Source organism: Caretta caretta, chromosome 6, assembly GCF_965140235.1.
Source record: "Caretta caretta isolate rCarCar2 chromosome 6, rCarCar1.hap1, whole genome shotgun sequence".
Lineage (NCBI taxonomy): Eukaryota > Metazoa > Chordata > Testudines > Cheloniidae > Caretta > Caretta caretta.
In genome coordinates, this window is record NC_134211.1 from 84,900,569 (window position 1) to 84,927,569 (window position 27,001).

Below are 27,001 nucleotides of genomic sequence, written 5' to 3' on the forward strand. Positions count from 1 at the left end.
CAAGAAACACCTTCCCTACAACGCCCAGGCGAGCAAGGGAGTCCCACCCTTGCTATTACCAATCCGGTGGAGCCTATGGAGGAGGGTGTGGCAAAGATATTACCGAGTATAGGAGAGGGCCCGCCCCAAGGAGAACCCCCCGCCCCTCATGCTGCCTCACTGTTACCCCCTCGAACCCCTGAACCATCGCCTCTGCCCCACGACACGACCCCTGCTAACCAACCCCCAGACGATGTTATGGAGGGCTGGACCCTAGTCCAGGGGAAGCAAGGCAAGCGGAAGGCTTGAGCTCCACTGCACCCATCCGATGCGGAAGCCCCCCGGAAGACCAGGAAGGGAGGCACTGATATTGAGCCTTCCGCTACGGCCACGAGTGAGATCCATCCGCTGGTGTCGGGAGGGGAAGACAGACTGGCATTGGAGGGCAGAATCCCCCCTCCACGGGAGACCCTCCCCTCCAAGACCCCTGAGGAAGCTCCTTCTGCCCGGATACCACCCGAACCCCCCGCGAATCCCGAAGCGACTGTCGAGGCGGGCCCTAGAGGAGAGGCCCTCGGGGTAGCAGGAGTTGGCCTCTCCTCCGTGTATGCGGAGATTGAGGCCCTAGATTTGACCCCGGTCACCCAGGGAGAGGATGATCTACTGCCAGCTGGCCTCGATCTGGGCAACCTCACCCCAGCCCCCCTTTCCCCATGCTCCCTCCCCCTAATTGCCTTCCCGGGCGAGCACCCTGCAGAAGGTGGTCCACCACCTGATGCCATGGCCGCCAAGACCACCACGGAGCCAGCGCCTAGCGTCGCTGGGAGCCCCCTCCCTTACCCCTTAACCCTCGACTCTGCTCAGGAGGCACCTTCTTTTAGCTGCTCGCCTCCTGAAGCCCAGAGCCTTACCCCTGTCCCTGCCCAATTCACCTCCTTCTGCAATGCTATTGCTGCCCCTGGGGTTATTCTTTTCCTGCCTTTCGCAGATTCCCCCCAGGGAGCAGTCTTTGCACTTTCTAGTCAGACGCCCCGTCGGTGGTCCGCACCCTGCCTACCCGCCTTAGCGGACCACGAGGCTGCATTAAGAGCCCCACCAGGGAATACCCCGGAAATCGTAACCCCACCCCCCCATGAGCTGCGGTATGCACTACGGAAGTTCCTAGAACACATCCGTGGCGCCCGCAATAGGGTACAGCTGGCTCTTCGGCTATGGGGGGACTTTGATCAAATTCTTCAGGCCACAAGGGCCCTTATAAAGGAGGGCAGAGGGCAAAGAAAGCGCGGTGCTGCGGCCTATGAGCAGGCCCGCGGCTTCCGAAAAGATCTACTCATCCACGGGATGGGTCACGGGTTGCTGTGCAACCCGCTGGGGGCCACGAACACCCCCACCAATAAGAAACCCCCAGCCCTCCGCATGACGCCTCTCATTATTGCAACCTTGAACACCAGGGGCTGTAGGATGGCTCTCCGCAGGTCCCAGGTGCTCTCTTACCTTCAGGAAGGGGGGTACTCTGTAGCTTTCCTGCAGGAGACCCATATGGACCCGACCATCAAGGACAGGTGGCGGCTGGAGTGGGGGGACGGGGTATACTTTAGCCACTTCACGACTTGGCAAGCTGGAGTGGCGACCCTGTTCTCCCCCACCCTACAGCCTGAGGTGCTAGGGGTCACTGAGGCCGTGCCAGGCCACCTGCTGCACCTTCGAGTCCGTATGGAGGGGCTCGTAGTCAACCTTGTTAACATCTATGCCCCGCAAACGAGCCCAAAGCAGCCACAATTCTATAAGCGGGTGTCCGACTTTATCGGCACCCTAGATCCGCACGAGTGCTTAGTCCTGGGAGGGGACTTTAACACCACCCTCGAGGAACAGGACCGCTCAGGGGCCGAGCTGAGCCCAGCTGCCGCGAACATTCTCTGAGGAATAGTCGAACATCACTCCCTAGTGGATGTCTGGCGTGACCATCACCCAGATGACACTTCCACGTTCACTTTTGTCCGGGTGGAGGCCCATCGGTCACACCACTCTCGGTTGGACCGTATTTACTTATCCCGTTTCCATCTTTCACAGGCCCACTCCTCCACCATTCGACCGGCCCCATTCTCCGACCATCATTTAGCCACCATAACGGTCTCCCTCCGTGCAGAGAGACCGGGGCCGGCCTATTGGCACTTTAACAACAGCCTGTTGGAGGACGAGAGCTTCGTGACGTCCTTCCGGGAGTTTAAGCTGGCCTGGCGAGAGCAGTGGCGTGCCTTTCCCTCAGTGCGGTGATGGTGGGATCTAGGGAAGGTGCGCGCCAAGCTCTTCTGCCGTGACTACACTCGGGGCACCAGCCGACGGAGAAATGCGGTGATAGAGCAGTTGGAACGGGAGGTCTTAGAGATGGAGAGGCGCCTGGCCGCCAACCCCGAGGATCCGTCCCTCTGCGGAGTGTGCCGGGAGAAGCGGGAGGAGCTCCGGGCCCTCGAGGACCACCGGGCCCGAGGTGCCTTCGTTCGGTCCCGCATCCGCCTCCTTCGGGAGATGGACCGCGGCTCCTGCTTCTTCTATGCCCTGGAGAAAACGAGGGGGGCCAAGAAACACGTCACCTGCCTTCTAGTGGAAGACGGCACCCCCCTCACGGATCCGGAGGAGATGTGTGGGAGGGCCTGTGACTTCTACACAAGCCTTTTTTCCCCGGATCCGACCAATCCTGGCGCTTGCGGGGTGCTCTGGGAGGAACTCCCCACCGTCAGCGTAGGCGACTGAGACCGGCTAGAGCTGCCTCTCACCCTGGCCGAGTTCTCGGAAGCCCTCCGTCACATGCCCACCAATAAATCTCCGGGCATGGACGGGCTGACCGTGGAGTTTTACCGCGCGTTCTGGGACATCCTTGGCCCAGACCTAGTCACTGTCTGGGCTGAGTCCTTGCAGAGCGGGGTCCTCCCTCTGTCGTGCAGGCGAGCGATGCTTGCCTTGTTGCCGAAGAAGAGGGACCTCCGCAATTTACGAAACTGGCGTCCCGTCTCACTCCTTAGCACTGATTACAAAATCGTAGCGAAAGCAATCTCGCTGCGGCTAGGGTCCGTGATGGCGGATATGATCCACCCAGACCAGACCTATACTGTTCTGGGTCGCAGCATTTTTGACAACCTATTTCTAGTCCGAGACCTTTTGGAACTCGGGCGGAGAGATGGTCTGTCGTTCGCCCTCCTGTCTCTTGATCAGGAGAAGGTGTTCGGTAGAGTAGACCGCGGGTACCTCCTGGGCACTCTGCAGGGGTTTGGATTCGGACCTCAGTTTGTGAGTTTTCTCCGGGTGCTGTACGCTTCCGCGGAGTGTTTGGTTAGGTTCAACTGTACCCTGACCAAACCGGTCAGCTTCGGGCGAGGAGTGCGGCAGGGGTGCCCCCTCTCGGGCCAGCTGTATGCTCTGGCGATCGAGCCTTTCCTCTGTTTCCTCTGCAGGAGGTTGACAGGGTTGGTGCTGCGGGAGCCGGAGCTGTGGCTGGTCCTGTCGGCGTACGCTGATGATGTACTCCTCGTGGTCCAGGACCCGGGCCACTTGGCGCTAGTGGAGGCATGCCAGGCCATCTATTCGGCAGCCTCCTCCACCCGAGTCAACTGGGTCAAGAGCTCTGGCTTGGCAGTGGGGGACTGGCAGCAGGTAAGCTCCCTCCCACCCGCGCTTCAGACCATCCACTGGAGTGCGGGTCCACTGCTCTACCTTGCCGTTTACCTTTCCGCCACGCACCCTTCCCCGCCGGGGAACTGGCAAAATTTAGAGGGCGGGGTGATAGAGCGGATCTGGAAATGGACGAGGCTACTCCGATGTCTCTCCCTCCGAGGGAGAGCACTGGTGCTTAACCAACTAGTCCTGTCCACGCTCTGGTACCGGCTCAACACCCTGGCCCCGGCCCCGGCCCCGGGTTTCCTGACCCACCTCCAGAGATTGATTCTAGAGTTCTTTTGGTCAGGAATGCACTGGGCCCCTGTTGGAGTTCTTCATTTACCCCGAAGGAAAGGGCAGGGCCTGAAGTGTCTGTACACTCAGGTCCGCGTTTTCCGCCTCCAGGCCCTGCAGAGGCTCCTTTATAGTGCAGGTAGTTAGACGTGGAGCATATTGGCGCACGCCTTCTTATGCCGCTTCCAAGGGCTCCGATACGACCGGCAGCTCTTTTATCTTTGTCCGAGAGGTTTTCCGCGAGACCTCTCCGGGCTGCCGGTCTTCTACCAGGGCCTCCTCCGGACCTGGAAACTGTTTCTAATGACCAGGTCCGTGGCAGCCACCGTAGGAGCAGATCTCCTCACGGAGCCCCTGCTACACAATCCCCAACTCCATGTGCAGGTGTCGGAGTCCCGCTTGGTGCGCCAGAGGTTGGTCCTGGCGGAAGTCACGAGGGTCGGAGACCTCCTGGACTACAACTGGAGAGACTGGCTGGATCCCCTGACGCTCGCTCGGCGCATGGGGCTCTCCAGCCCTCGTACCCCCCCCGGCGCGTACTTCAGGAGGTGAAGGCCACCTTGACCCCCGCTGCTCGGGCTTATGTCAACCGAGCCTTGCGCGAGGGCGCACCCCGCCCATCCTCTACCCCAGGCCTGCCGGACCTTTCCATTGGGCCCCTACCCTGCCGATCCCAACAAACCCCTCACCCTTTCACTGCAAGCCGGCTGCATGAACTGCAGCCGGTCAGTTTTCAAATCGCACCACGGAAATATTTATACACACTCACGCTTCACACCCTTCACACTCACACCCTGGTGTCCCGCCCCGATACAAAGTGGCGGGACCTCCTGCCACCTTTGGAGGGTGAGCAACCTCGGTGGGCCAGCCTGTATTCCACCTTGGTCCCGAGGCCCGTCGGGGACATCAGTTGGCGGCTCCTTCATGGAGCTGTGAGCACGGGCGTGTTCCTGACACGGTTTACCCCCATCCTGGATACTTGCCCTTTTTGTAATGTGAGGGAAACCCTGGTGCACGTATATTTAGAGTGTGCCAGATTGCAGCCCCTTTTCCGGCTCCTCACAAATATTCTATTGCACTTTTGGCTTCATTTCTCCCCTCACCTTTTTATCTATACACTCCCCATCCGTGGCCCCACAAAATTGCGAGATCTCCTGGTCAACCTCCTCCTAGCCTTGGCTAAAACAGCCATTTATAAAACCAGAGAGGGGAGGTTGGCCTATGAAGCGTCCTGCGATTGTAGGGCCTTTTTCCGATCTTCAGTACATTCACGTATCCGGGCGGAGTTCCTCTGGGCGGCGTCCACTGACTCCCTTGATGCCTTTGAGGAGCGGTGGGCGTTGTCCAGGGTTCTCTGCTCGGTGACCCCATCCGGTTTCCTCCGTCTGACCCTTTGATTGGGGGAAAGAGTGAGAGACGCCAGCCCCAGCCGTTGCCACTGTGGATACCATCATTACTGTCATCTAGGAGGGGTCCTATAATACATAGGTGTCTACCCCCCCACTCCCAAACCGCCCACCCCGCAGCCGTGCCCATCTTGCCGGGCACTCTCAGGAGAGGGATAATCGGTGACACTGGGCGCGGCACTACGTAACTCGAGGGGGTGGAAGACCACGAGTGTCGAGGAAGCCCCCCCCGCTCTAGGCCACCAGGTAACTCAGGAGGGTGGAAGACCACGAGTGTCGAGGAAGCCCCCCCGCTCTGGGCCCAGGCTAGCCTGAACACTTCTCCCTCCTGAAAGCTGCAGTGTTATACCTTCTGTTTGCGTTGTTTTGTTGCATAGTTTGTTTTGTTTTCTTTGGTAACTCTTTGCAAGTGTTACACAATAAAATTCTTTTCTGTTTCAAAAAAAAAACAAACCAAACCTTCCCTGTTACCTTACCCAGGGAAAAGGGACCTACTTAACCTGGGGCTAATATAGCTGCCTTCTAGACCTAGGTCTGTGATTTGATACTTTGTATGTTATGAAGAATCATGTCTTATGTAAAACTGTAAAGTAAACATCTTTGTAAATAAGCCTTTTTATCTGAACACAATGACCACTCCCAATCTTACAACTTAATCTTTTCAGTATGAACGTGATGTAATAAAAACCATACTACTCTGGGGGGGGGGGGGGGGGATCACTCTCCTGTAGCCATCTGGCCTGACCCTGTCACATCTGACAAAGCACTTCGAGCTCTAGCAGGTTGTGAGAGGTTGGACCCTTAAAAATCACATCCTCCTGATTATCATCCAGTTACGAAACAATTTAGAACTTTATAGGTTAATGCTAATACTTTCTCAATTCCACTCTTAAACCTATTGGAACCTAGTTCAGACACTGAACCTTTTGTGTAATGTGCTTCCAATGGGTAACTCCACTTAAGAAGCTGGCCTGCATATTTACATAGTAACTTTAGTTTTCACATGATGGAAAGATACTGGACCAATCAAACTTAATCAATTTATAAGCACTTAGAGGATAATACAATTCTAAGAAATAGCCAGTGTTGATTTTTCAAGAAAAAATCATGCCAAACCAACCTAATTTCCTTCTTTGACAGGGTTACTGGCCTAGTGAATAGGAGGAAGCAGAAGACATGATATATCTTGATTTTTAGGAAGGTTTTTGATACAGTTTCATACAAGATTCTTATAAGCAAACTATGGAAATGTGGTCTTGATGTATTTTCTATGACATAGAATCATAGAATATCAGGGTTGGAAGGGACCTCAGGAGGTCATCTAGTTCAACCCCCTGCTCAAAAGCAGGACCAATCCCCAATTAAATCATCCCAGCCAGGGCTTTGTCAAGCCTGACCTTAAAAACTTCTAAGGAAGGAGATTCCACCAGCTCCCTAGGCAACGCATTCCAGTGTTTCACCACCCTCCTAGTGAAAAAGTTTTTCCTAATATCCAACCTAAACCTCCCCCACTGCAACTTGAGACCATTACTCCTTGTCCTGTCCTCTTCTACCACTGAGAATAGTCTAGAACCATCCTCTCTGGAACCACCTCTCAGGTAGTTGAAAGCAGCTATCAGATCCCCCCTCATTCTTCTCTTCTGCAGACTAAACAATTCCAGTTCCCTCAGCCTCTCCTCATAAGTCATGTGTTCCAGACCCCTAATCATTTTTGTTGCCCTTCGCTGGACTCTTTCCAATTTATCCACATCCTTCTTGTAGTGTGGGGCCCAAAACTGGACACAGTACTCCAGATGAGGCCTCACCAATGTTGAATAGAGGGGAAGGATCACGTCCCTCGATCTGCTGGCAATGCCCCTACTTATACATCCTAAAATGCCATTGTCCTTCTTGGCAACAAGGGCACACTGCTGACTCATATCCAGCTTCTCGTCCACTGTCACCCCTAGGTCCTTTTCCGCAGAACTGCTGCCTAGCCATTCGGTCCCTAGTCTGTAGCAGTGCATTGGGTTCTTCCGTCCTAAGTGCAGGACCCTGCACTTATCCTTATTGAACCTCATCAGATTTCTTTTGGCCCAATCCTCTAATTTGTCTAGGTCCCTCTGTATCCTATCCCTACCCTCCAGCATATCTACCACTCCTCCCAGTTTAGTATCATCCGCAAATTTGCTGAGAGTGCAATCCACACTATCCTCCAGATCATTTATGAAGATATTGAACAAAACCGGCCCCAGGACCGACCCCTGGGGCACTCCACTTGACACCGGCTGCCAACTAGACATTGAGCCATTGATCACTACCCGTTGAGCCCGACAATCTAGCCAACTTTCTACCCACCTTATAGTGCATTCATCCAGCCCATACTTCTTTAACTTGCTGACAAGACTACTGTGGGAGACCGTGTCAAAAGCTTTGCTAAAGTCAAGAAACAGTACATCCACTGCTTTCCCTTCATCCACAGAACCAGTAATCTCATCATAGAAGGCGATTAGATTAGTCAGGCATGACCTTCCCTTGGTGAATCCATGCTGACTGTTCCTGATCACTTTCCTCTCATGTAAGTGTTTCAGGATTGATTCTTTGAGGACCTGCTCCATGATTTTTCCAGGGACTGAGGTGAGGCTGACTGGTCTGTAGTTCCCAGGATCCTCCTTCTTCCCTTTTTTAAAGATTGGCACTACATTAGCCTTTTTCCAGTCATCCGGGACTTCCCCCATTCACCATGAGTTTTCAAAGATAATGGCCAATGGCTCTGCAATCACAGCTGCCAATTCCTTTAGCACTCTCGGATGCAACTTGTCCGGCCCCATGGACTTGTGCACATCCAGCTTTTCTAAATAGTCCCTAACCACCTCTTTCTCCACAGAGGGCTGGCCATCTATTCCCCATGTTGTGATGCCCAGCGCAGCAGTCTGGGAGCTGACCTTGTTCGTGAAGACAGAGGCAAAAAATGCATTGAGTACATTAGCTTTTTCCACATCCTCTGTCACTAGGTTGCCTCCCTCATTCATTAAGGGGCCCACACTTTCCTTGGCTTTCTTCTTGTTGCCAACATACCTGAAGAAACCCTTCTTGTTACTCTTGACATCTCTCGCTAGCTGCAGCTCCAGGTGCTATTTGGCCCTCCTGATTTCATTCCTACATGCCCGAGCAATATTTTTATACTCTTCCCTGCTCATATGTCCAACCTTCCACTTCTTGTAAGCTTCTTTTTTATGTTTAAGATCCGCTAGGATTTCACCGTTAAGCCAAGCTGGTCGCCTGCCATATTTACTATTCTTTCGACACATCGGGATGGTTTGTTCCTGTAACCTCAACAGGGATTCCTTGAAATACAGCCAGCTCTCCTGGACTCCTTTCCCCTTCATGTTAGTCCCCCAGGGGATCCTACCCATCCGTTCCCTGAGGGAGTTGAAGTCTGCTTTCCTGAAGTCCAGGGTCCGTATCCTGCTGCTTACCTTTCTTCCCTGTGTCAGGATCCTGAACTCAACCAACTCATGGTCGCAACTAGGTTGTGCATAGGTGCACAACTGGTTGAAAGATTATACTCAAAGAGCAGTTATCAGTGGTTCACTGTCAAACTGTGAGGGCATATCCAGTAGTATCCCACATGGTCATTCCTGGATCCGGTTCTATTCAATATTTTTGTTAATGATTTGGATATTGGAGTGGAGAGTATGCTTTAAAATTTGCAGATGATACCAAGTTGAAAGGGGTTGTAAGCCCTTTGGAGAGCAGGATTAAGGACCTTGAAAAATTGGAGAATTGGTCTGAATTCACCAAGATGAAATTCAGTAAAGATAAGTGCAGAGTACTTCACTTAGGAAGGAAAAATCAAATATACAACTAGAAAATGGGGAATAACTGGCAGAGTGGTTGTACTGCTGAAAAGGAATTTGGGATTATGGTGGATCATAAATTGAATATGAACCAACTATGTGATGCTGTTGTAACAAAGGCTACTATCATTCTGGAGTGTATTAACTTGAGTGTCCGTAACATATGGGAGGTAATTGTCCTGTTCTACTCAGCACTGGTGAAGCCTCGGCCTATTTGTGTCCAATTCTGGGCCCATACTTTAGGAAAGATGTGGACAAATTCAGGAGAGTCCAGAGGAGAACAACAAAAATGATAAAAGGTTTAGAAAAGCTGACCTATGAGGAAAGGCTAAAAAAGTACTGGGTATATTTAGTCTTGAGGAAAAAAGATTGAGGAGGGGCCTGATAAGTCCTCAGATATGCTAAGTGCTGTTATGTATAGGATGGTGATCAATTATTCTCCATGTCTGCTGATGGTAGGACAAGAAGTAATGGGGCTTAATCTGCAGCAAGAGAGAGACTTAAGTTAGATATTAGGAAAAGCTTTCTAACTATGAGGCTAGATAAGCTCTAGAATAGGCTTCCAAGGGGATTTGGAATCCCTGTTCCTGGAGGCTTTTAAGAACAAGTTGAACAAACGTCTGTGAGGGATGGTCTAGATTTACTTGGTCGTTCCTCAGTGCAGGATGCTTGACTTGATAACCTCTCAAGGTTCCTTCCATTCCTACATTTCTGTGATTCGGTTACTTTAAAGGGCAGCACTGTGTAGAGAACATTATATCTTTTGTCAAGGTCAGAGATGAGATTCATTATGGCAAAGTCTAGATTGGAGTATAACTAGGCACAGATGGAAAAAAGTGCTTTGGCATCCAGGAGCAGCCCAGGTTGTAATAAAATACTTAGAATATACACCAATATTACAAATGGTGGTCATACTACCTCTGACAGTGGCACTTCAATAGCTCTTCTGACTGCTTCCCCCAACCCACCAACATCATATCAGTCTTATTCAAAATGAGAACTAACCAAGTTTGTGTAGGCACTAGGTAATTTGTTCCACTGCACCATCTGGATCAGACTTGATAGAAACAAAGAGCTGGGCTTCATCAGCATATGGAGCACATTGCAGTCCATGTCTCCCTAATAACCAGTCCTCCAGTGACACCTCTTAGGACGAAGCTTTTTCCATACACATCAACTTCTGGTCCATAGTGTAAAAGGCTGCTAATAGATGTAAAATAATCAACCTGAACACTTCTTCATTTTCAGTTTCTGGGAGGAAATAATCAACTAGTGCCACCAGCACAATTTTTGTCTCATGCCCAAGCCTGTATCTGATAGAGCTCATGCAAATTTGAGGAATCCCAAAACTCTCATAGTTTTCTGGCTGCAACCTGCTCTATTACCTTTCCCAAAAAAGGGAGATTGGAAAGTGGTCAGTTGTTAAGATTGTTAATGTCAGGAGTTAGTTTCTTGAGCAGGGTCTTGCAGCATTGTCAAGAAAACTAACATCTCCTCTCCCCACAGGGAAACCCTGTTAATCTCTACTGACATGGCACCCAATACCTTCTCATTGGCCTTTACCACCTCAGAAGCCGAATAATTTAATGAGTGATCATGGTGTAAGGATGATGAATCCTTCAGCTCAAATGTATTGTCCAGACAGCAGACCCATTACTGTCTCAAGGACAATTTGAGAAGGGACGCCTCAGTGTCTTCAATAAAATATATCTGTGTATCTTTATCTGCTATCTCTGGGATTCTGTTTTTAAGTACAGCATTAAGCTACACTTAAAAAGAGATGTCCTGCTGCAGTTGAAGTCAGTGGCAAAATTCCCTTTGAGTTCAGTGGGAGAAGGATTGTCACCTTATAAAATGTCCAAAAATCTTCTAAAATGTCCAAATAACTTCTCCCAAGAAGAACTATTAATAATACCATTAATGTCATGAAAATGGTTTCTTGGGTGTACTGCAGGGGGTACTACGCAGAATAGTTGCATAGGCATGTTCTTAGTAACAGTCACATAGCAGTTTCCTGAGGGCATGGCTACACTGGAAACTTCAAAGCGCTGTTGGGGGAGCGCTCCCACGGCAGTGCTTTGAAGTGCAAGTGTGGTCGCGCTCCTGGTAATCCACCTCCACAAGGGGATTAGCTCCGAGCACTGGGAGCGTGGCTCCCAGCGCTCGGAGCCTGTGTACACTGGCACTTTAAAGCGCTCTGACTTGCTGCACTGGGGGGGGTGGAGAGGTGTGTGTATGTGTGATTTTTCACACCCCTGAGCCAGCAAATTAGAGTGCTATAAAATGTAAGTGTAGCCAAGCTCTAAGAAACAAAGTATACTTGTGTGGCTAGTTCTACTTTCCTTTTGTGCTAGAGATATGCAGGAGGTAATTGGAGGAGATTGATGACACGCGAGTTGATTGGGTTCATCTCGGAGACACACCTTAAACTGTAGTAACCTGCAGTACATATTTTCATGTTCCATAATCCGAGGGATTTCCCTGCATGTTTGTTGTCAGGTAATTACTCTTCCGAAGGTTTAAAATGTACTCTGATGATGCTGATATTTTCAATATATTGCTCAGGTTTATCAGTGACTAACTTGAAATATATTTCAGAATAGTGCGTGACATATCAGGAACTGAATACACGTAGAAGCCTCTATCTGCTGAAGGTTTTCTAGTGATTACATTACAAAAAGCTTTCCATTAAACACTAATTCAGAAATTCTGCTAAAATATGTGTAAATCCACTGACTTCAACTGAGTTTCTCTTTTTCCACATCAGCAGAAAAGAAAGCCGAATCTAGCACACTGCATTTGTTGGTGAAGGGGACATTGTCAACTTCCAAGCCACATTTTTGTCTGCAGTTGTTTTACTTGCTGTTGTTACAGGTTACAGCTGAGATTATTGTAACTGAAAGCAATGAGAGGAAAAATATTTTTTCTTTATTTTTGTAGTTTTCTTTCTCTATTTGACACCTTTTTGAGTGTAGTCATTTCTGTGTCTGTTTTCCTGTCTAATCAGTCAGTTTCCTCAGTTATTTGTGTGGATTTTTCACAAAGCACAACAGGAGAGAGAAAAACTTAAAACCACCCCACAAAACCCAAAATGGGTGATTGTAAAACTCCAAATAACGTCACTGGGGACTCCAGGTCACATGTAATCTGAAGCTACTTTTAAAAAACTGATTAGAATTCACACTGACAGCATCTTATACAACCTAGGGTGGTAGACAGTGTTACTTGCAGATGCTGCATGATCTAGTACAGGGGTTCTCAAATTGGGGGTCGTGAGCTGTCAGCCTCCACCCCAAACCCCGCTTTGCCTCCGGCATTTATAATGGTGTTAAATATATAAAAATGTGTGTTTTAATTTATAAGGGGGGTTGCCCTCAGAGGCTTGCTGTGTGAAAGGGGTCATTAATACAAAAGTTTGAGAACCACTGATCTAGTGCATGAATCTGGTAAAATTACAAAGCATTCCACAAAGACAGGGGTTCTCAGACTTTTGCACTGGAGACCCCTTTCACACAGCAAGCCTCTGAGGGCGACCCCCCCCATACATTAAAAACACTTTTTAATATATTTAACATCATTATAAATGCTGGAGGCAAAGTGGAGTTTGGGGTGGAGGCTGACAGCTCGCGACCCCCCATGTAATAACCTCGCAACCCCCTGAGGGATCCCAACCCCCTGCACAAAGACAATGCTGTGCCATTCCCATAGTTTCAAAAAGCCCTATTTAGTACAAAGCATCCCCTAATCTATGTAACTGCCATGTCCTATGGCTTGCTAACCTGTGCAGGAATGCAAATTCTAGGACTTGTGAAGCGAGAGGTGTGTGAAGGCTTTAGTAATCTGTTATTCACGACAGAGTTCCTCCTCTGTTAAATGCTACCAATCCCTGCGTGCAATGTTGTTGTAGCCATGTTGGTCCCACAGGATACTAGTGAGAGACAAGGTGGATGAGGTAATATCTTTTATTGGACAATCTTCTGTTGATGAGAGAAAACCTTCTGAGCTTACACAGAGCTCTTCTAGACAGGTCTGATTCAGGTATGATTTCCCTTTGGTTAGGAGAGTTGGAGAGATGCTCTTTGATCAGCCATTGGGTGACATTTCTGACATAGCAAAGTTCTCTATTTTACCTGCTTTAAAAGCTTTGTGTATGCCTTACAACCAGAGTAGTAAGCAAATATATCAACAAGAATCTCTTATTTAATGCTTTCCATTCAGAGATCTCAAAGCTGTTTACTAAAGAAGCTAAATAGCATTATTCCCATTTTGCTGATGGGGAAACCGAAGCACAGAGACGCAACGTATCGTGCTCATGGTTACACAGCTAGTCAATGGCACAGCTGGGAACGGAACACAAGTCTCCTATTTTCTTTTTAAATGAAATAAAAAAGCTGTACCTACCTGAAGTTTTGAAGCTTCTGTCAGATTTTGACTGACCTGCCTATTTTTGTCAAAAATGTTCAGTTTATACTGTGAGTTTAAGAGGGGTAGAAGCAGTGGAGTTTGTTCAATTGTAAGCAAAGAAAAATGTAATTGAAAGCATCTAGTACTATGTTACCGTCCCTTGAAGGTGTTGCAGCAAATATTTTATTAAAGATATCAAAGGCAGCAGATGATAGTAAAGTGAGAGGTTTAGGGTTTTTTGGTCCTTTTTTTTTTTTAAAAAAAGCTTAAAAAAATCCTATTAATTTAATTTTTTTTTTCTTTTCTCCTCTTTCTAGGAACTTGAAGAATTTCAAAACTTTGTAGAAAATCATCCTCCGTATGATATTGTGATAGATGGACTCAATGTTGCCAATGTTTCTAACAAAAGGAACCAGTCTCAAACTGTAAGTGCGGGTTAATTATTCATAAGGAGTTTCACTTTTCAGTACACTTAAGCTGAGCATAAAGCAATCAATGCCTTGTTTTATTACTTACCCTCTCTTGCAAGTGATCAGCAACGTTTTTGTAGCACATGTTAGAGAAATCTTTTGAGTTTGAATACTGAATATGTTAATGCAAATCAGTCAGGAGAAGATAATTATTGTAATGTATAGTACTAGAGAAGAGAACCCCTGCTGGTCAGTTTTCCTGTGTAGGCAGGAACTTGGTTGCAGTTTAAATCTATATCCTATACAAGAACTTTCTTTCACTTGCTGAAGATTCTCACAATCTCAGGCTTGATCTACACTTTGGTGTAGTTATGTCACTCAGGGGCGTGATAAAACGCACCCCTGACCAACATAGCTATGCTGACAAAATGTCTAGTTTCAGAGTGGTAGCCCTGATAGTCTGTGTCAGCAAAACCAATGAGAGTCCTTGTGGCACCTTAGAGACTGACAAATTCTATCAGCATAGCTAATGGACATGAGTGGCAGGTGAAGCTTCCCACAGCCCTGCCTCCTCTGGTGGTGCCCCCCACTGCTCTCAGCCCCCTCCCAATGGGGAGAGAGGGAGCTGAGGGCTCGGTCGGGGCCACAGTGGAGCTCATGACCCTGGTTGAAGCTCTTAGCCCAGAGTCCCTCTTTCGTTTTGTCCCTTCCACCGCAGCCCCCGTCCCCATTCCACCTCCACTCCACTTCTCCCTCCCCCCTTGAGGCCCTGCTGCATCCCCCGCTCACTCCTCTTCCCCCTCTGCCATCCCCACCCCGCCCCGCTGTGGCCCCAAGACCAGAAAAGCTCTGTGCTGTGGTGGAAGGAGATTTTTCCGGGGGCCCCAATTCCGCCCCTGTTTTCCCTTTCCCACCTGGCAGCGTAGCCTCCCCAGCCTCCATTATACACCGCCCATGCTAATGGAGGTGTTCCTACACTGACAAACGCCTTCTGTCGACATAAAAGACATCCACACTAGGGGGGCTGTACCAGCTTTTGAGCTCTGGGATTACAGTGAGAGCTCAGATCATTCTTTCCCTTCAGTGTGATTGTAATCTTGCTTTAGTGATAATTATTATAGAGAGCTCTTAGCTGTTTAGATTCTTTGTCAGGCAAATATTTGTTTAAAATTTTGAAAAAAAGTTCAGCTACTGGCACTACTTCTAAGGTTACATTTTAAGCTCTCAAGGTTTTAAAAGTAAAGCTGAGTTATAAAATGAGCTAGATATTGAAGGAAATAAGGCTGCATGCTATTTATAATAAACACAATTTTTGTGAAGTGCTTTTCAAATATCGTTGTGAGTGCTGCAGATAAGTACTATTAGTTTCATATTTAGAGATAAAAGCTGTTGAGGCAGGGAGATTTTGTAAGACTGCTTAAGACAATGAGGATGTTGGTGGAGTTACTAGCCCATGAATGGGGGGGTACTTTCCCAGTTAAGAAAGTAAAACAGGAAGTTTACAAGTTGTTTACTTGGGAACACACAGTGAAGGAAGTGTTGATTATCCTGGAAAAGTCCCGTGTGCTACTGCTGCACGTTTTTTGTTTTTGTTTTTATTTTTTATTTTAAATACAGAGTTCAGGACTGTATCTTCCACTTCCTCAAGCATAGGGATCCAGTTCCAGTGGATCTATCTTGGGTATGAGAAGGATGGGGAGGGAAGAGAGGGGACAGTGTTGGTTCATTAGCATTCTTCCTGAACTCCACTGAATGTCCTCTGGTGGAACTTCACATAGTCAGGGCTCTAAATGCTTTCTAGGAGCTGGAAGAAGTGGATTAGGGGGACTGGTCACTCTACAATATCATTACTGCTGAGCCCACTAGCTTTGACTCAGACATTTGATTGGGAGTTGTTAATACTTTAAGCAGTATTTTTGACTCAGACATTTGATTGGGAGTTGTTAATACTTTAAGCAGTATTGACCCCCTCTTGGTTCCCTCTGCAGCTGCTGCTGTGTAGCCAGAGGGGGACTTCAGGGGTCAGAATGCCAGGGAGGTCCAGCAAGGCAGTGTGGAGGGGCCAGCTTTCCACTTGAATGCTTCCCTGTCTGTGAATCTAGGGCTTCCCTTTCCAATAAGAACAGTCATACTGGGTCAGACCAAAGGTCCATCTAGCCCAGTATCCTGACTTCCGACAGTGGCCAATGCCAGGTGCCCCAGAGGGAATGAATAGAATAGGTATTCATCAAGTGATCCATCCCCTGTTGCCAATTCCCATCTTCTGGCAAACAGAGGCTAGGGACACTATACCTGCCCATCCTGGCTAATAGCCACTGATGGACCTATCCTCCATGAATTTAACTTGTTCTTTTTTGAACCCTGTTGTGGTCTTGGCCTTCACAACATCCTCTGGCAAGGAGTTCCACAGGTTGACTGTGCGTTGTATGGAAAAATACTTCCTTTTGTTTGTTTTAAACCCACTGCCTATTAAATTTCATTTGGTGACCCCTAGTTCTTATGTTATGAGAAGGAATAAATAACACTTTCGTATTTACTTTCTCCACAACAGTCTTGATTTTATAGACCTCAGTCTATCATATCCCCACTTAGTCATCTCTTTTTCCAGGCTGAAAAGTCCCAGTTTTATTCATCTCTCTTCATAAGGAAGCTGTTCCATACCCTTAATCATTTTTGTTGCCCTTTTCTGAACCTTTTCCAATTCTAATCTATCTTTTTTGAGATTGGGCAGCCACATCTGCACGTAGTATTCAAGATGTGGGCATACCATGGATTTATATAGAGGCAATATGATATTTTCTGTTTTATTATCTATCCCTTTCTTAATGATGCCCAACATTCCATTCGCTTTTTTGACTCCCGATACACACTGAGTGGATGTTTTCAGCGAACTATCCACAACTACTCCAAGATCTCTTTCTTGAGTGATAACAGCTAATTTAGACCCTATCATTTTATATGTATAGCTGCGATTATGTTTTCCAATGTGCATTACTTTGCATTTATCAACATTGAATTTCATCTGTAGTTTTGTTGCCCTGTCACCCAGTTTTGAGAGAGCCTTTTGTAGCTCTTCGCAGTCTGCCTGAGAGTTAACCATCTTTAATAGTTTTGTATCATCTGCAAATTTTGCCACCTGATTCTTTACCCCTTTTTCTGGATAATTTCTGAATATGTTGAATAGGACTGGACCCAGTACAGACCCCTGGGGGCAGCACTATTTACCTCTCTCTATTCTGAAAACTGACTATTTATTCCTACCCTTTGTTTCCTATCTTTTAACCAGTTACCAGTACATGAGATAACCTTCCCTATTATCCCATGACTGCTTACTTTGCTTAATAGCCTTTGGTGAGGGACCTTGTCAAAGGCTTTCTGAAAATCTAAATACACTATATCCACGATGTCTTTTGGTACAGATGCTGATTTAAATGATAGGTTACAGATGACAGTTAATAGTCCTGCAATTTCACATTTGAGTTCCTTCAGAACTCTTGGGTAAATACCATCTGGTCCTGGTGACTTATTACTGTTTAGTTTATCAGTTTGTTCCAAAACCTCTAATGACACCTCAATCTGGGACAGTTCCTCAGATTTGTTACCTAAAAAGAATGGCTCAGGTTTGGGAATCTCCCTCACATCCTCAACCATGAAGACTGATGCAAAGAATTCATTTAGTTTCTCTGCAATGGCCTTATCGTCCTTGAGTGCTCCTTTAACATTTTGATCGTCCAGTGGCCCCACTGGTTGTTTAGCAGGCTTCCTGCTTCTGATGTACTTAAAAGTTTTTTTGCTATTACTTTTTGAGTCTTTGGCTAGCTGTTCTTCAAATTCTTTTTTGGCCTTCCTAATTATATTTTTACACTTCATTTGCCAGAGTTTATGCACCTTTCTATTTTCCTCACTAGGATTTAACTTCCACTTTTGAAAGGATGCTTTTTTGCCTCTCACTGCTTCTTTTACTTTGTTTTTTAGCCATAGTGGCTCTTTTTTGGTTCTCTGACTGTTTTTTAATTTGGGGTATACATTTAAGTTGAGCCTCTGTTTTGATGTCTTTAAAAAGTTTTCATGCAGCTTGCAGGGATTTTACTTTTGGTGTACGTTTTAATTTCTGTTTAACTAACCTCCTCATTTTTGTGTAGTTCCCCTTTCTGAAATTTAATGTTACAGTGTTGGACCACTGTGATGTTTTTCCTGCCGCAGGGATGTTAAATTTAATGATATTATGGTCACTATTACCGAATGGTCCAATTATATTCACCTCTTGGACCTGATCCTGTGCTCCACTTAGCACTACATGAAGAATTGCCTCTCCTCTGGTGGGTTCCAGGACTAGCTGCTCCAAGAAGCAGTCATTTAAGGTGTCAAGAAACTTTATCTCTGCATCCCTTCCTGAGGTGATATGTACCCAGTCAATATGGGGATAGTTGAAATCCCCCATTATTATTGAGTTTTTTTTTAATTTTAATAGCTTCTCTAATCTCCCTGAGCATTTTACACTTACTATCACTATCCTGGTCAGATGGTCAATAATATATTCCTACTGTTATATTATTATTCAACAATGGAATTACTATTCATAGAGATTCTGCGGTACAGTTTGATTCATTTAAGATTTTTACTTCATTTGATTCTATGCTTTCTTTCACATATAGTGCCACTCCCCCACCAGCACGACCTGTTCTGTCCTTCTGATGTATTTTGTATCCTGATATTACTGTGTCCCATTAATTATCCTCATTCCACTAAGTTTCTGTGATGCCTATTATATCAATATCCTCATTTAATACAAGGCACTCTAGTTTGCCCATCCAATTATTTAGACTTCTAGCATTGGTATATAAGCACTTTAAAAACTTGTCACTTTTTAGCTGTCTCCCATTACATGATGTAATTTAATGAGACTTTCTGGATGGACAGTGGATCCCAAGTATCCATATGTTGGGAGAATGTGAATGTTACTTCCTTCTACTCAAGGGGACAGTTGCTTGGGTTCACCCCAGTCTTCTTGAGGGAAGGGATCATTTAGCCAGAGTACTAGGTTAATCATCTGAACCACTGTAGTTAATCATAGGCTGCTGCTGTTACTCATGCTTGGTCTACATTAGCAACGGAAGCTGGTATAACTGCATCACTCTAGGGTGTTGAAAATCCACATCCCTGAGCAATGCAGTTATACTGATCTAACTCCCGGTGTAGACAACGCTATTTTTACAGGAGGCTTCTCCTGTTGACATAGCTACTGACTCTCTGGGAGGTGGAGTACCTATGCCAACGGGAGAAGCCTTCCCGTTGTTAAGTATCAGAGGGGTAGCCGTGTTAGTCTGGATCTGTAAAAGCGGCAAAGAGTCCTGTGGTAACTTATAGACTAACAGACGTATTGGAGCATAAGCTTTCGTGGGTGAATACCCACTTCGTCAGATGCATGTAGTGGAAATTTCCAGATGCAGGTATAAATCTACAAGCAAGAATCAGGTTAGGGATAATGAGGTTAGTTCAGTCAGGGAGGATGAGGCCCTCTTCTAGCAGTTGAGGTGTGAACACCAAGGGAGGAGAAACTGCTTCTGTAGTTGGCTAGCCATTCACAGTCTTTGTTTAATCCTGAGCTGATGGTGTCAAATTTGCAAATGAACTGAAGCTCAGCAGTTTCTCTTTGAAGTCTGGTCCTGAAGTTTTTTTGCTGCAGGATGGCTACCTTTAAATCTGCTATTGGGTGTCCAGGGAGATTGAAGTTTTCTCCTACAGATTTTTGTATATTGCCATTCCTAATATCTGATGTGTGTCCATTTATCCTTTTACAAAGGGACTGTCCAGTCTGGCCGATGTACATAGCAGAGGGGCGTTGCTGGCACATGATGGTGTATATTACATTGATGAACATGCAGGTGAATGAACCGGTGATGGTGTGGCTGCTCTGGTTAGGTCCTGTGATGGTGTTGCAGGTGTAGATATGTGGGCAGAGTTGGCATCGAGGTTTGTTGCATGGATTGGTTCCTGAGTTAGTTACTATGGTGTGGGGTGTTGTTGCTGGTGAGAATATGGTTCAGGTTGGCGGGTTGTCTGTGGGTGAGGACTGGCCTGCCTCCCAAGGTGTGTGAAAGTGAGGGATCGTTGTCCAGGATCGGTTGTGGATCACTGATGATGTGTTGGAGAGGTTTTAGCTGAGGACTGTATGTGATGGCCAGAGGAATTCTGTTGGTTTCTTTCTTGTGCTTGTCTCACAGCAGGAGGCTTCTGGGTACATGTCTGGCTCTGTTGATCTGTTTCCTTATTTCCTTGTGCGGGTATCGTAGTTTTGAGAATGCTTGGTGTAGGTGTTGGTCTCTTTCTGAGGGGTTGGAGCAAATGCGGTTGTACCTCAGCGGTTGGCTGTAGGCAATGTATCGTGTGGTGTGTCCGGGTAGAAGCTGGAGTCATGAAGGTAGGCATAGCGGTCGGTGGGTTTTCGGTATAGGGTGGTGGTAACGTGACCGTCACTTATTTGCACCGTGGTGTCTAGGAAGTGGACCTCCCGTGTAGATTGGTCCAGGCTGAGGTTGATGGTGGGGTGGAAGGTGTTGAAATCGTGGTGGAATTCTTCCAGGGTTTCCTTCCCATGGGTCCAGATGATGAAGATGTCATCAGTGTAGCGTAGGTAGAGAAGGGGTGTGAGTGGACGAGAGCTGAGGAAGTGTTGTTCCAGGTCAGCCATAAAAATGTTGGCATATTGTGGAGCCATGCGGGTGCGCATAGTGGTGCCACTGGTCTGGAGGTATATATTGTCACCAAATTTGAAATAATTGTGCGTGAGGATAAAGTCACAGAGCTCAGCAACCAGTTGTGCTGTGGCATCATCAGGGATGCTGTTCCTGACAGCTTGTATTCCATCTGTGTGTGAGATGTTTGTGTAGAGAGCCTCTGCATCCATGGTGGCTAGGATGGTGTTTTCTGGAAGATCACCAATGCATTGTAGTTTTCTCAGGAAATCAGTGGTGTCACGGAGATAGCTGGGAGTGCTGGTGGTGTAGGGTCTGAGTAGAGAATCCATATATCCGGACAGTCCTTCAGTGAGAGTGCCAATGCCCGAGATGATGGGGCGTCCAGGATTTCCGGGTTTGTGGATCTTGGGTAGTAGATAGAATAGCCCTGGTCGGGGCTCTAAGGGTATGCTGATTTGTTCCTGTGTTAGTGTAGGGAGTGTCCTGAGTAGATGGTGCAGTTTCTTAGTGTATTTCCTCAGTGGGATCTGAGGAAAGTAGCCTCAGAAGAGAGCCTCATCCTCCCTCATTGAACTAACCTTGTTATCCCTAGCCTGATTCTTGCTTTCATATTTATACCTGCCTCTGGAAATTTCCACTACATGCATCTGATGAAGTGGGTATTCACCCATGAAACCTTATGTTCCAATACATCTGTTAGTCTATAAGGTGCCACAGGACTCTTTGCCGCTTCCAGTTGTTGTAGGTAGTGTCTTTATAGAAGCTCTACAGTGGCACAGCTGCAGCGCTGTACGTGTAGACCTACCTAGAATTTCTGCTTTCAAAAGAGTTTGAATCAGTAAGTTTGCTAGGTAAAATATTGAGTTAATTACTCCTGCAGTGCATTAGGGGATGCTTTCATGGCTTCAGTAGCCTACTGGCAGCACAGCACCCTACCAGACAGGAGAAGTTGAAGCTAATATTCTGAGCATGCACGCGCACATACAAAAAAAGAGAAGAAAAGCCCTGCAAAATGGAAAATAAATATTCCTCTTTTAGTTTTTTCCCTATTCTCAGCCTCTGACTTTTTAGGAAGCTTTAAAAATATTCTTTCTGATTTCTGGTTTTGTTCTTACTCTTAATCTATAAATTGATACTTTTATACCTGATGGCAAAGTCAGGTGCAGAGTCCACTATATAGAACAGGAAACGCTATGGGTGTGTTTTTATTGTAGAGTTAGTCTGGGCTAACCTAGCTCAGGTGGACCCAAATAGTTGAATCCACAATAGAATTGTACTAGCTCATGTTCTGGGAAGGATTTCTGGCCAGATATCCCATGGTTCTTAACTGTGCATTTAAGTGGTCTGCTCTATGAATTAATTCACAAGGTGCTTTCTCTATCTCTCATCTTGTTTGCTGTCTGTGGCAGTGGCATGAGAACAGTATTTTATGCAAATAACTTCCAAGGCAAGTAATTCATTATTAATACACAAAGTTCTGAAGTCAAAAGCAAATGGCATTTGGCAACAAGACAGTTTAATGAGTGTGTCATTAAGAAATTCAGTCTAGAAACCACAACGTGAATCATAATGCACCCAGTTGACTTCTCTGTCTTTCCATTTTTTTTCTATCCACTAAACATAAAATGTCATTTTTGGGTACATTTCCCCAGGGCCCCAGGATATTTCTGGGGCAGGCCCAGCCCTTGCACCATGTCAGGGTCATGTGCAGCATCACCTTGGAGTCTATGTCCCAGGCAGAGCACTGTAGGGTGATCTCCCATCTTTGTGCAGCCAGTGGCCCATGCTCCCCACTGCCATGCTGAAGCCTCCACGTTTATTTATTGACAAATAAAATATACAGAATTTTGCTGAATTTTAAAATATTGTGCTCAGCATTTTTATTTTTTCTTCACAGAATTTTTAATTTTTTGGCATAGAATTCCCTCTGGAATAATTTATAACCCTCTCCTCCCAAATCTGTCTGACATTACTGTATTCAGATTTTCAGCTCTTCAGACCATATCTTTTATTTTGTCTGGCACACTTTAGGTGCTCTGTAAATAATAGTGTGAGACATTGCTGTATGCAAGAAAAAGAATAGGATTCAAGTTACTACAAATGATCACCTTCGTGCATCCTCAGTCGTTATTTAAATGTTAATAGAATGTGTTTTTCCTGTCTGAGATTTTTGTAAGACTTTATATTTATATTTAGCGACTAAATATTTTACTACTGGATACTGTACTATTGCCAAAGAAGACCGCAGTTTACCCTTAAGTATTCATGTGATTAAACCCCAAAGCAGTGATACAAGGTTGCTCCCTTTTTCTGATTACCTAATGTCTGTAATTCCCTTCCAGCATTTGGTAGATGTCTTGGGAAATGAGTGCAATGTGTGGATGGGGGGGAATTTCTCTCTAGAACGGGATGGATAAAACAGCAAAAGTTGAGGAAATGACTAAATTAATTGCATTGTCATTCCTAACATATTTTGACATTTAGGAAATTTACATGAATAACTTTAAGTAGCCGCCAGACAGCTTATACCTTCATTGGGTCAGCATGTCAGCTGGGCAGCTGTATAGGAATGTTTTGGAGCAGTTTCTCCTGTGTGTTAGGCACTAGCAGCCTTCTCTTTTCACCAGTGTTTCTTCAACAAATGTGTATTGTGGCTATTGCAAAGAAAATTCCAGGAACAGGATTTAATTGTATACTCATGTTTTGGGAAGTTCTCTGGCACAGTACCATGAAACCAGCATTCATGCTGCTATGGATAAAGTGAACATGTACACAAGAGGCACAAAATGCAAAAATCCAGGCCTCCGTGTTACAAATGGCTCTACCTCCTTAACAACATGACTTGATCACTGTTAAAATCTTTCTCTAAATGAGCAAAGTCAATAACCCTTTTTAAACCATCAGCTACACGTTTGCCATCACGTCGCCCACTACGGTCTCATCTGCCATGCCAGGATGTTAGGGCGGAAACACTCTGGTGAGAGGAATGGATATCTGTTATAATCCCCAACCAGTCCCTCGTTGCTGACTCCACAATTTACCCGTCTGGTTTTGATCTGCCCTGTCGCCAATGGTTCCTGTTGAGCAGGTTCCAGACCAGGGCAAGATCTCTGTGCAGCTAACCAGTATCTCTGGGGCCTTCATGACAGCCCTTTGTGCAGCTGTGGTGCAACACAGACGATGACGCACATTGTCGATGAATGCCTGATGACGAGGTTCAGCAGTGCCTAGAACTGCATCACGCTGTTATACCAATAAAATAAAAACCAGCAGGATCTTATTAAAGGGAAAAAGGCAAAATACCACATTTATTGTGAATACTGAAAGAATCATAGTAAGCAATTAGTTATAGCTATAACATTCCATTCAATCTCATATTTATTCACACATTCATTCATACAAACACACACACACAGGTTCTGCAAGGTTGTTATCATAGTTACCAGCCTTAGAGTTGCTCATGCCAAGCCACTGGCCAGGTGGCCTGGACATGAGGAGGGAGCAGGGCCTTGTCAGATGCTCATCTGATGCTCCTGGAAGTTGGTTTGCAGAATCAGACCCCAAAGTTCTCACTTTCTAGAGTCCATTTTTATAGGAATTTCTTCCTTTGCCAGTCTATGGGAATTGCTTCATCATGCTGTTGCTGAATCAATCAGCAGATAGCACATTCCTGACGGTTCCGTGCTGCCAGATGTTATCTTGTTCTTTGGTTCTCCCATCCTTGAGGCTGTTGGGTGGATTCCAGTCTGCCCTCCGGGGGTCCTCTGGTTATTTCCACTTGATGCCTTCTTCAGCCGATGGACACTGGATTCTTAGGCTGGCTCCTCCCCGATCATTCAGTTGTTATTCACTCCAAGCATCCATTCACATACATCCTCTATCTCTATTTTAATCACAATTGTTAACAAAGCGAGATGAATACAACAAAAGGGCGGGGAGTCTCTGGGTGCTGTTTCTGTTGTTACAGAGTATTGCTTTGAGTCTCTCTCTGTGTGAGTAGTTGTTGTTACAAAGAATTGCTTTGAGAACAGACTGTCTTAGAATGTACTGAATTTGAGAACACAATTAGCAGCTTGCAAGTTTCACACATAGAGGGAGAGAGACAGTACCAAAAACCAAGAGACCTCTTAATTAGTGATACCCTGGAATTTAAACTATGGGGAATCATACTCATTTGTGATTTTAATACAGAACTTCTTTAATATGATCCAACAACGCCACTGAAGATGCCATAGCTTGGCTAGATGACTATGCACACACTAAATAAATAAATAACCCTTATGAAAAATTGCTGTTCTTTGTGTAAACAATGGAATAATCTCTTTATATAAAAAACTTTATTTGACTAGAAATAGAACATTCTCTGACTCTTATTGTTTGACGTAAAATGCTACACTTACAGATGTTTGAATAATTTCCTTATAGAACAGAGGTGGGCAAACTATGGCCCGTGGGCCACATCTGGCCCTGTGGGACTCTCCTGCCCGGCCCCTGAGCTCCTGGCCGGGGAAGCTAGTCCCTGGCCCCTCCCCTGCTGTTCCCCCTCCCCGCAGCCTCAGCTCACTGCCGGCACAATGCTCTAGGTGGCGAGGCTGCAAGCTCCTGGGGCAGCGCAGCTGCAGAGCCCTGCTTGACCTGGTGCTCTGTGCTGCGCAGCGCATGGCTGGCTCCAGCTGAGCGGCGCAGCTGCCTGTTCTGGTGCAGCCGTGCCACCAGTTTCCAGGCAGCATGGTAAGGGGGCAGGGAGCAGGGGGTGTTGAATAGAGAACAGGGGAGTTCGGGGTGGTGGTCAGGGGGCGGGGGTATGGATGGGGACGGGCAGTCAGAGGGTGGGGAACAGGGGAGTTGAATGGGGGCAGTCAGGGGCAGGTAAAAGGGGTGGTTGGATGGGGCAGGGGTCCCAGGAGGGCAGGCAGGAATGAGAGGAGGGGTTGGATGGGACGGCAGCGGGCACTCAGGGGCAGGGGGTCTGGGGGGCAGTCAGGGGACAGGGAGAAGGGGTGGTTGGATGGGGCAAGGGTCCTGGGGGGGCAGTCAGGAATGAGAGATGGGGTTGGATAAGGTGGTAGGGGGCAGTCAGGGGACAGAGAGCGGGGGGGATGGATGGGGCAGAGGTCCCGGGGGGCCATCAGTGAACAGGGGGGGTTGGATGGGGCACAGCCTCCCCTAACCGGTCCTCCATACAATTTCCAAAACCTGATGCGGCCCTCAGGCCAAAAAGTTTGCCCACCCCTGTTATAGAAGGACATCAGAGAATGTTTCTGGCTTTTGGATTATATGACATAGCTAATTTCTGGTCTCAAATTAAAAACAAACCCTCTGGCCACTCTTTTAAAAAAAGAAGTAGTAGTTTGTGCTGTATCTTTTGCAATTTTGTATGCATTGCCAACCACTTCAGTTCTAATGCTTTGCATAAAGCAAAGAGGCAAAACTTGCCTTGATGTCTCAGTGTTTATAAGCTGCTGTTAGGGCAACTCTTGGTTGTTTCTTGTACTAATACAAACATGGATATCTTCCCAGTTTGATTAGGAGAACCCTGCAAAGAGATGATTCATGCTGCATCACGGCTTTATTTCAATAATCCTTGTCTCCAGATCTGCCTAATAACGTAAATCCTTAGAGAGCACAATAGAATTTTGGCACTTGCAGTTGACACTGTGGTACCTCCTAACAGTGCCTTTACCTTTCACCTAGTAAAGATTAAGGATCAAGAGAAATTAGTAGTTTGCGTGCGTTGATTAGCAGAACAGAAACTAGTTGCATACATTTTAGAAATGTGTTCCTGGATGCTAATGCTATGCACTTTCTTATGTAAGTGTTCCTTGCAGGGGGGAGGCCAGCTGGAAGTTTCACTGCAGTATTGTGCGTTTACCCTGATGTGTGTCACTTGGCACTGGTCCTTAGAATTAGAGGAAATAGTGTTTAAAAAATTAGGAATAAATACTGAGAGATACTGGTTTCAGAGTGGTAGCCGTGTTAGTCTGTATCGGCAAAAACAACGAGGAGTCCTTGTGGCACCTTAGACACTAACAAATTTATTTGGGCATAAGCTTTCATGAGCTAAAACCCACTTCATTAGATGCATGGAGTGAAAAATACAGTAAGCTCTGTGTGTGTGTATGTGTGTATATATATGACAGGATGGGAGTTGCCTTACCAACTGGGGGGTTAGTGCTAATGAGGCCAATTCAATTAAGGTGGAAGTGGCCTATTCTCAACAGTTGATTACTTTTGTAATGCTAACGAGGCCAATGCAATCAAGGTGGATGTTGCCCATTTCCAACAGTTGACAGGAAAGTGTGAGTATCAGCAGAGGGAAA

General features: G+C 46.5%; 1 protein-coding gene across 5 annotated transcripts in view; it reads left to right on the top strand.

Annotated features, from left to right (window-relative positions):
- Nucleotides 1-27,001, top strand: part of PRORP (protein only RNase P catalytic subunit) — a 111,300-nt gene that overhangs the window by 23,244 nt on the left and 61,055 nt on the right. For all 5 annotated transcript variants that reach the window (XM_048855677.2, XM_048855673.2, XM_048855674.2 and 2 more), the window contains one exon: nt 13,891-13,998. In XM_048855677.2, coding sequence (XP_048711634.2) covers nt 13,891-13,998 — 108 coding nt within the window. The remainder of the gene's footprint in view (nt 1-13,890; nt 13,999-27,001) is intronic.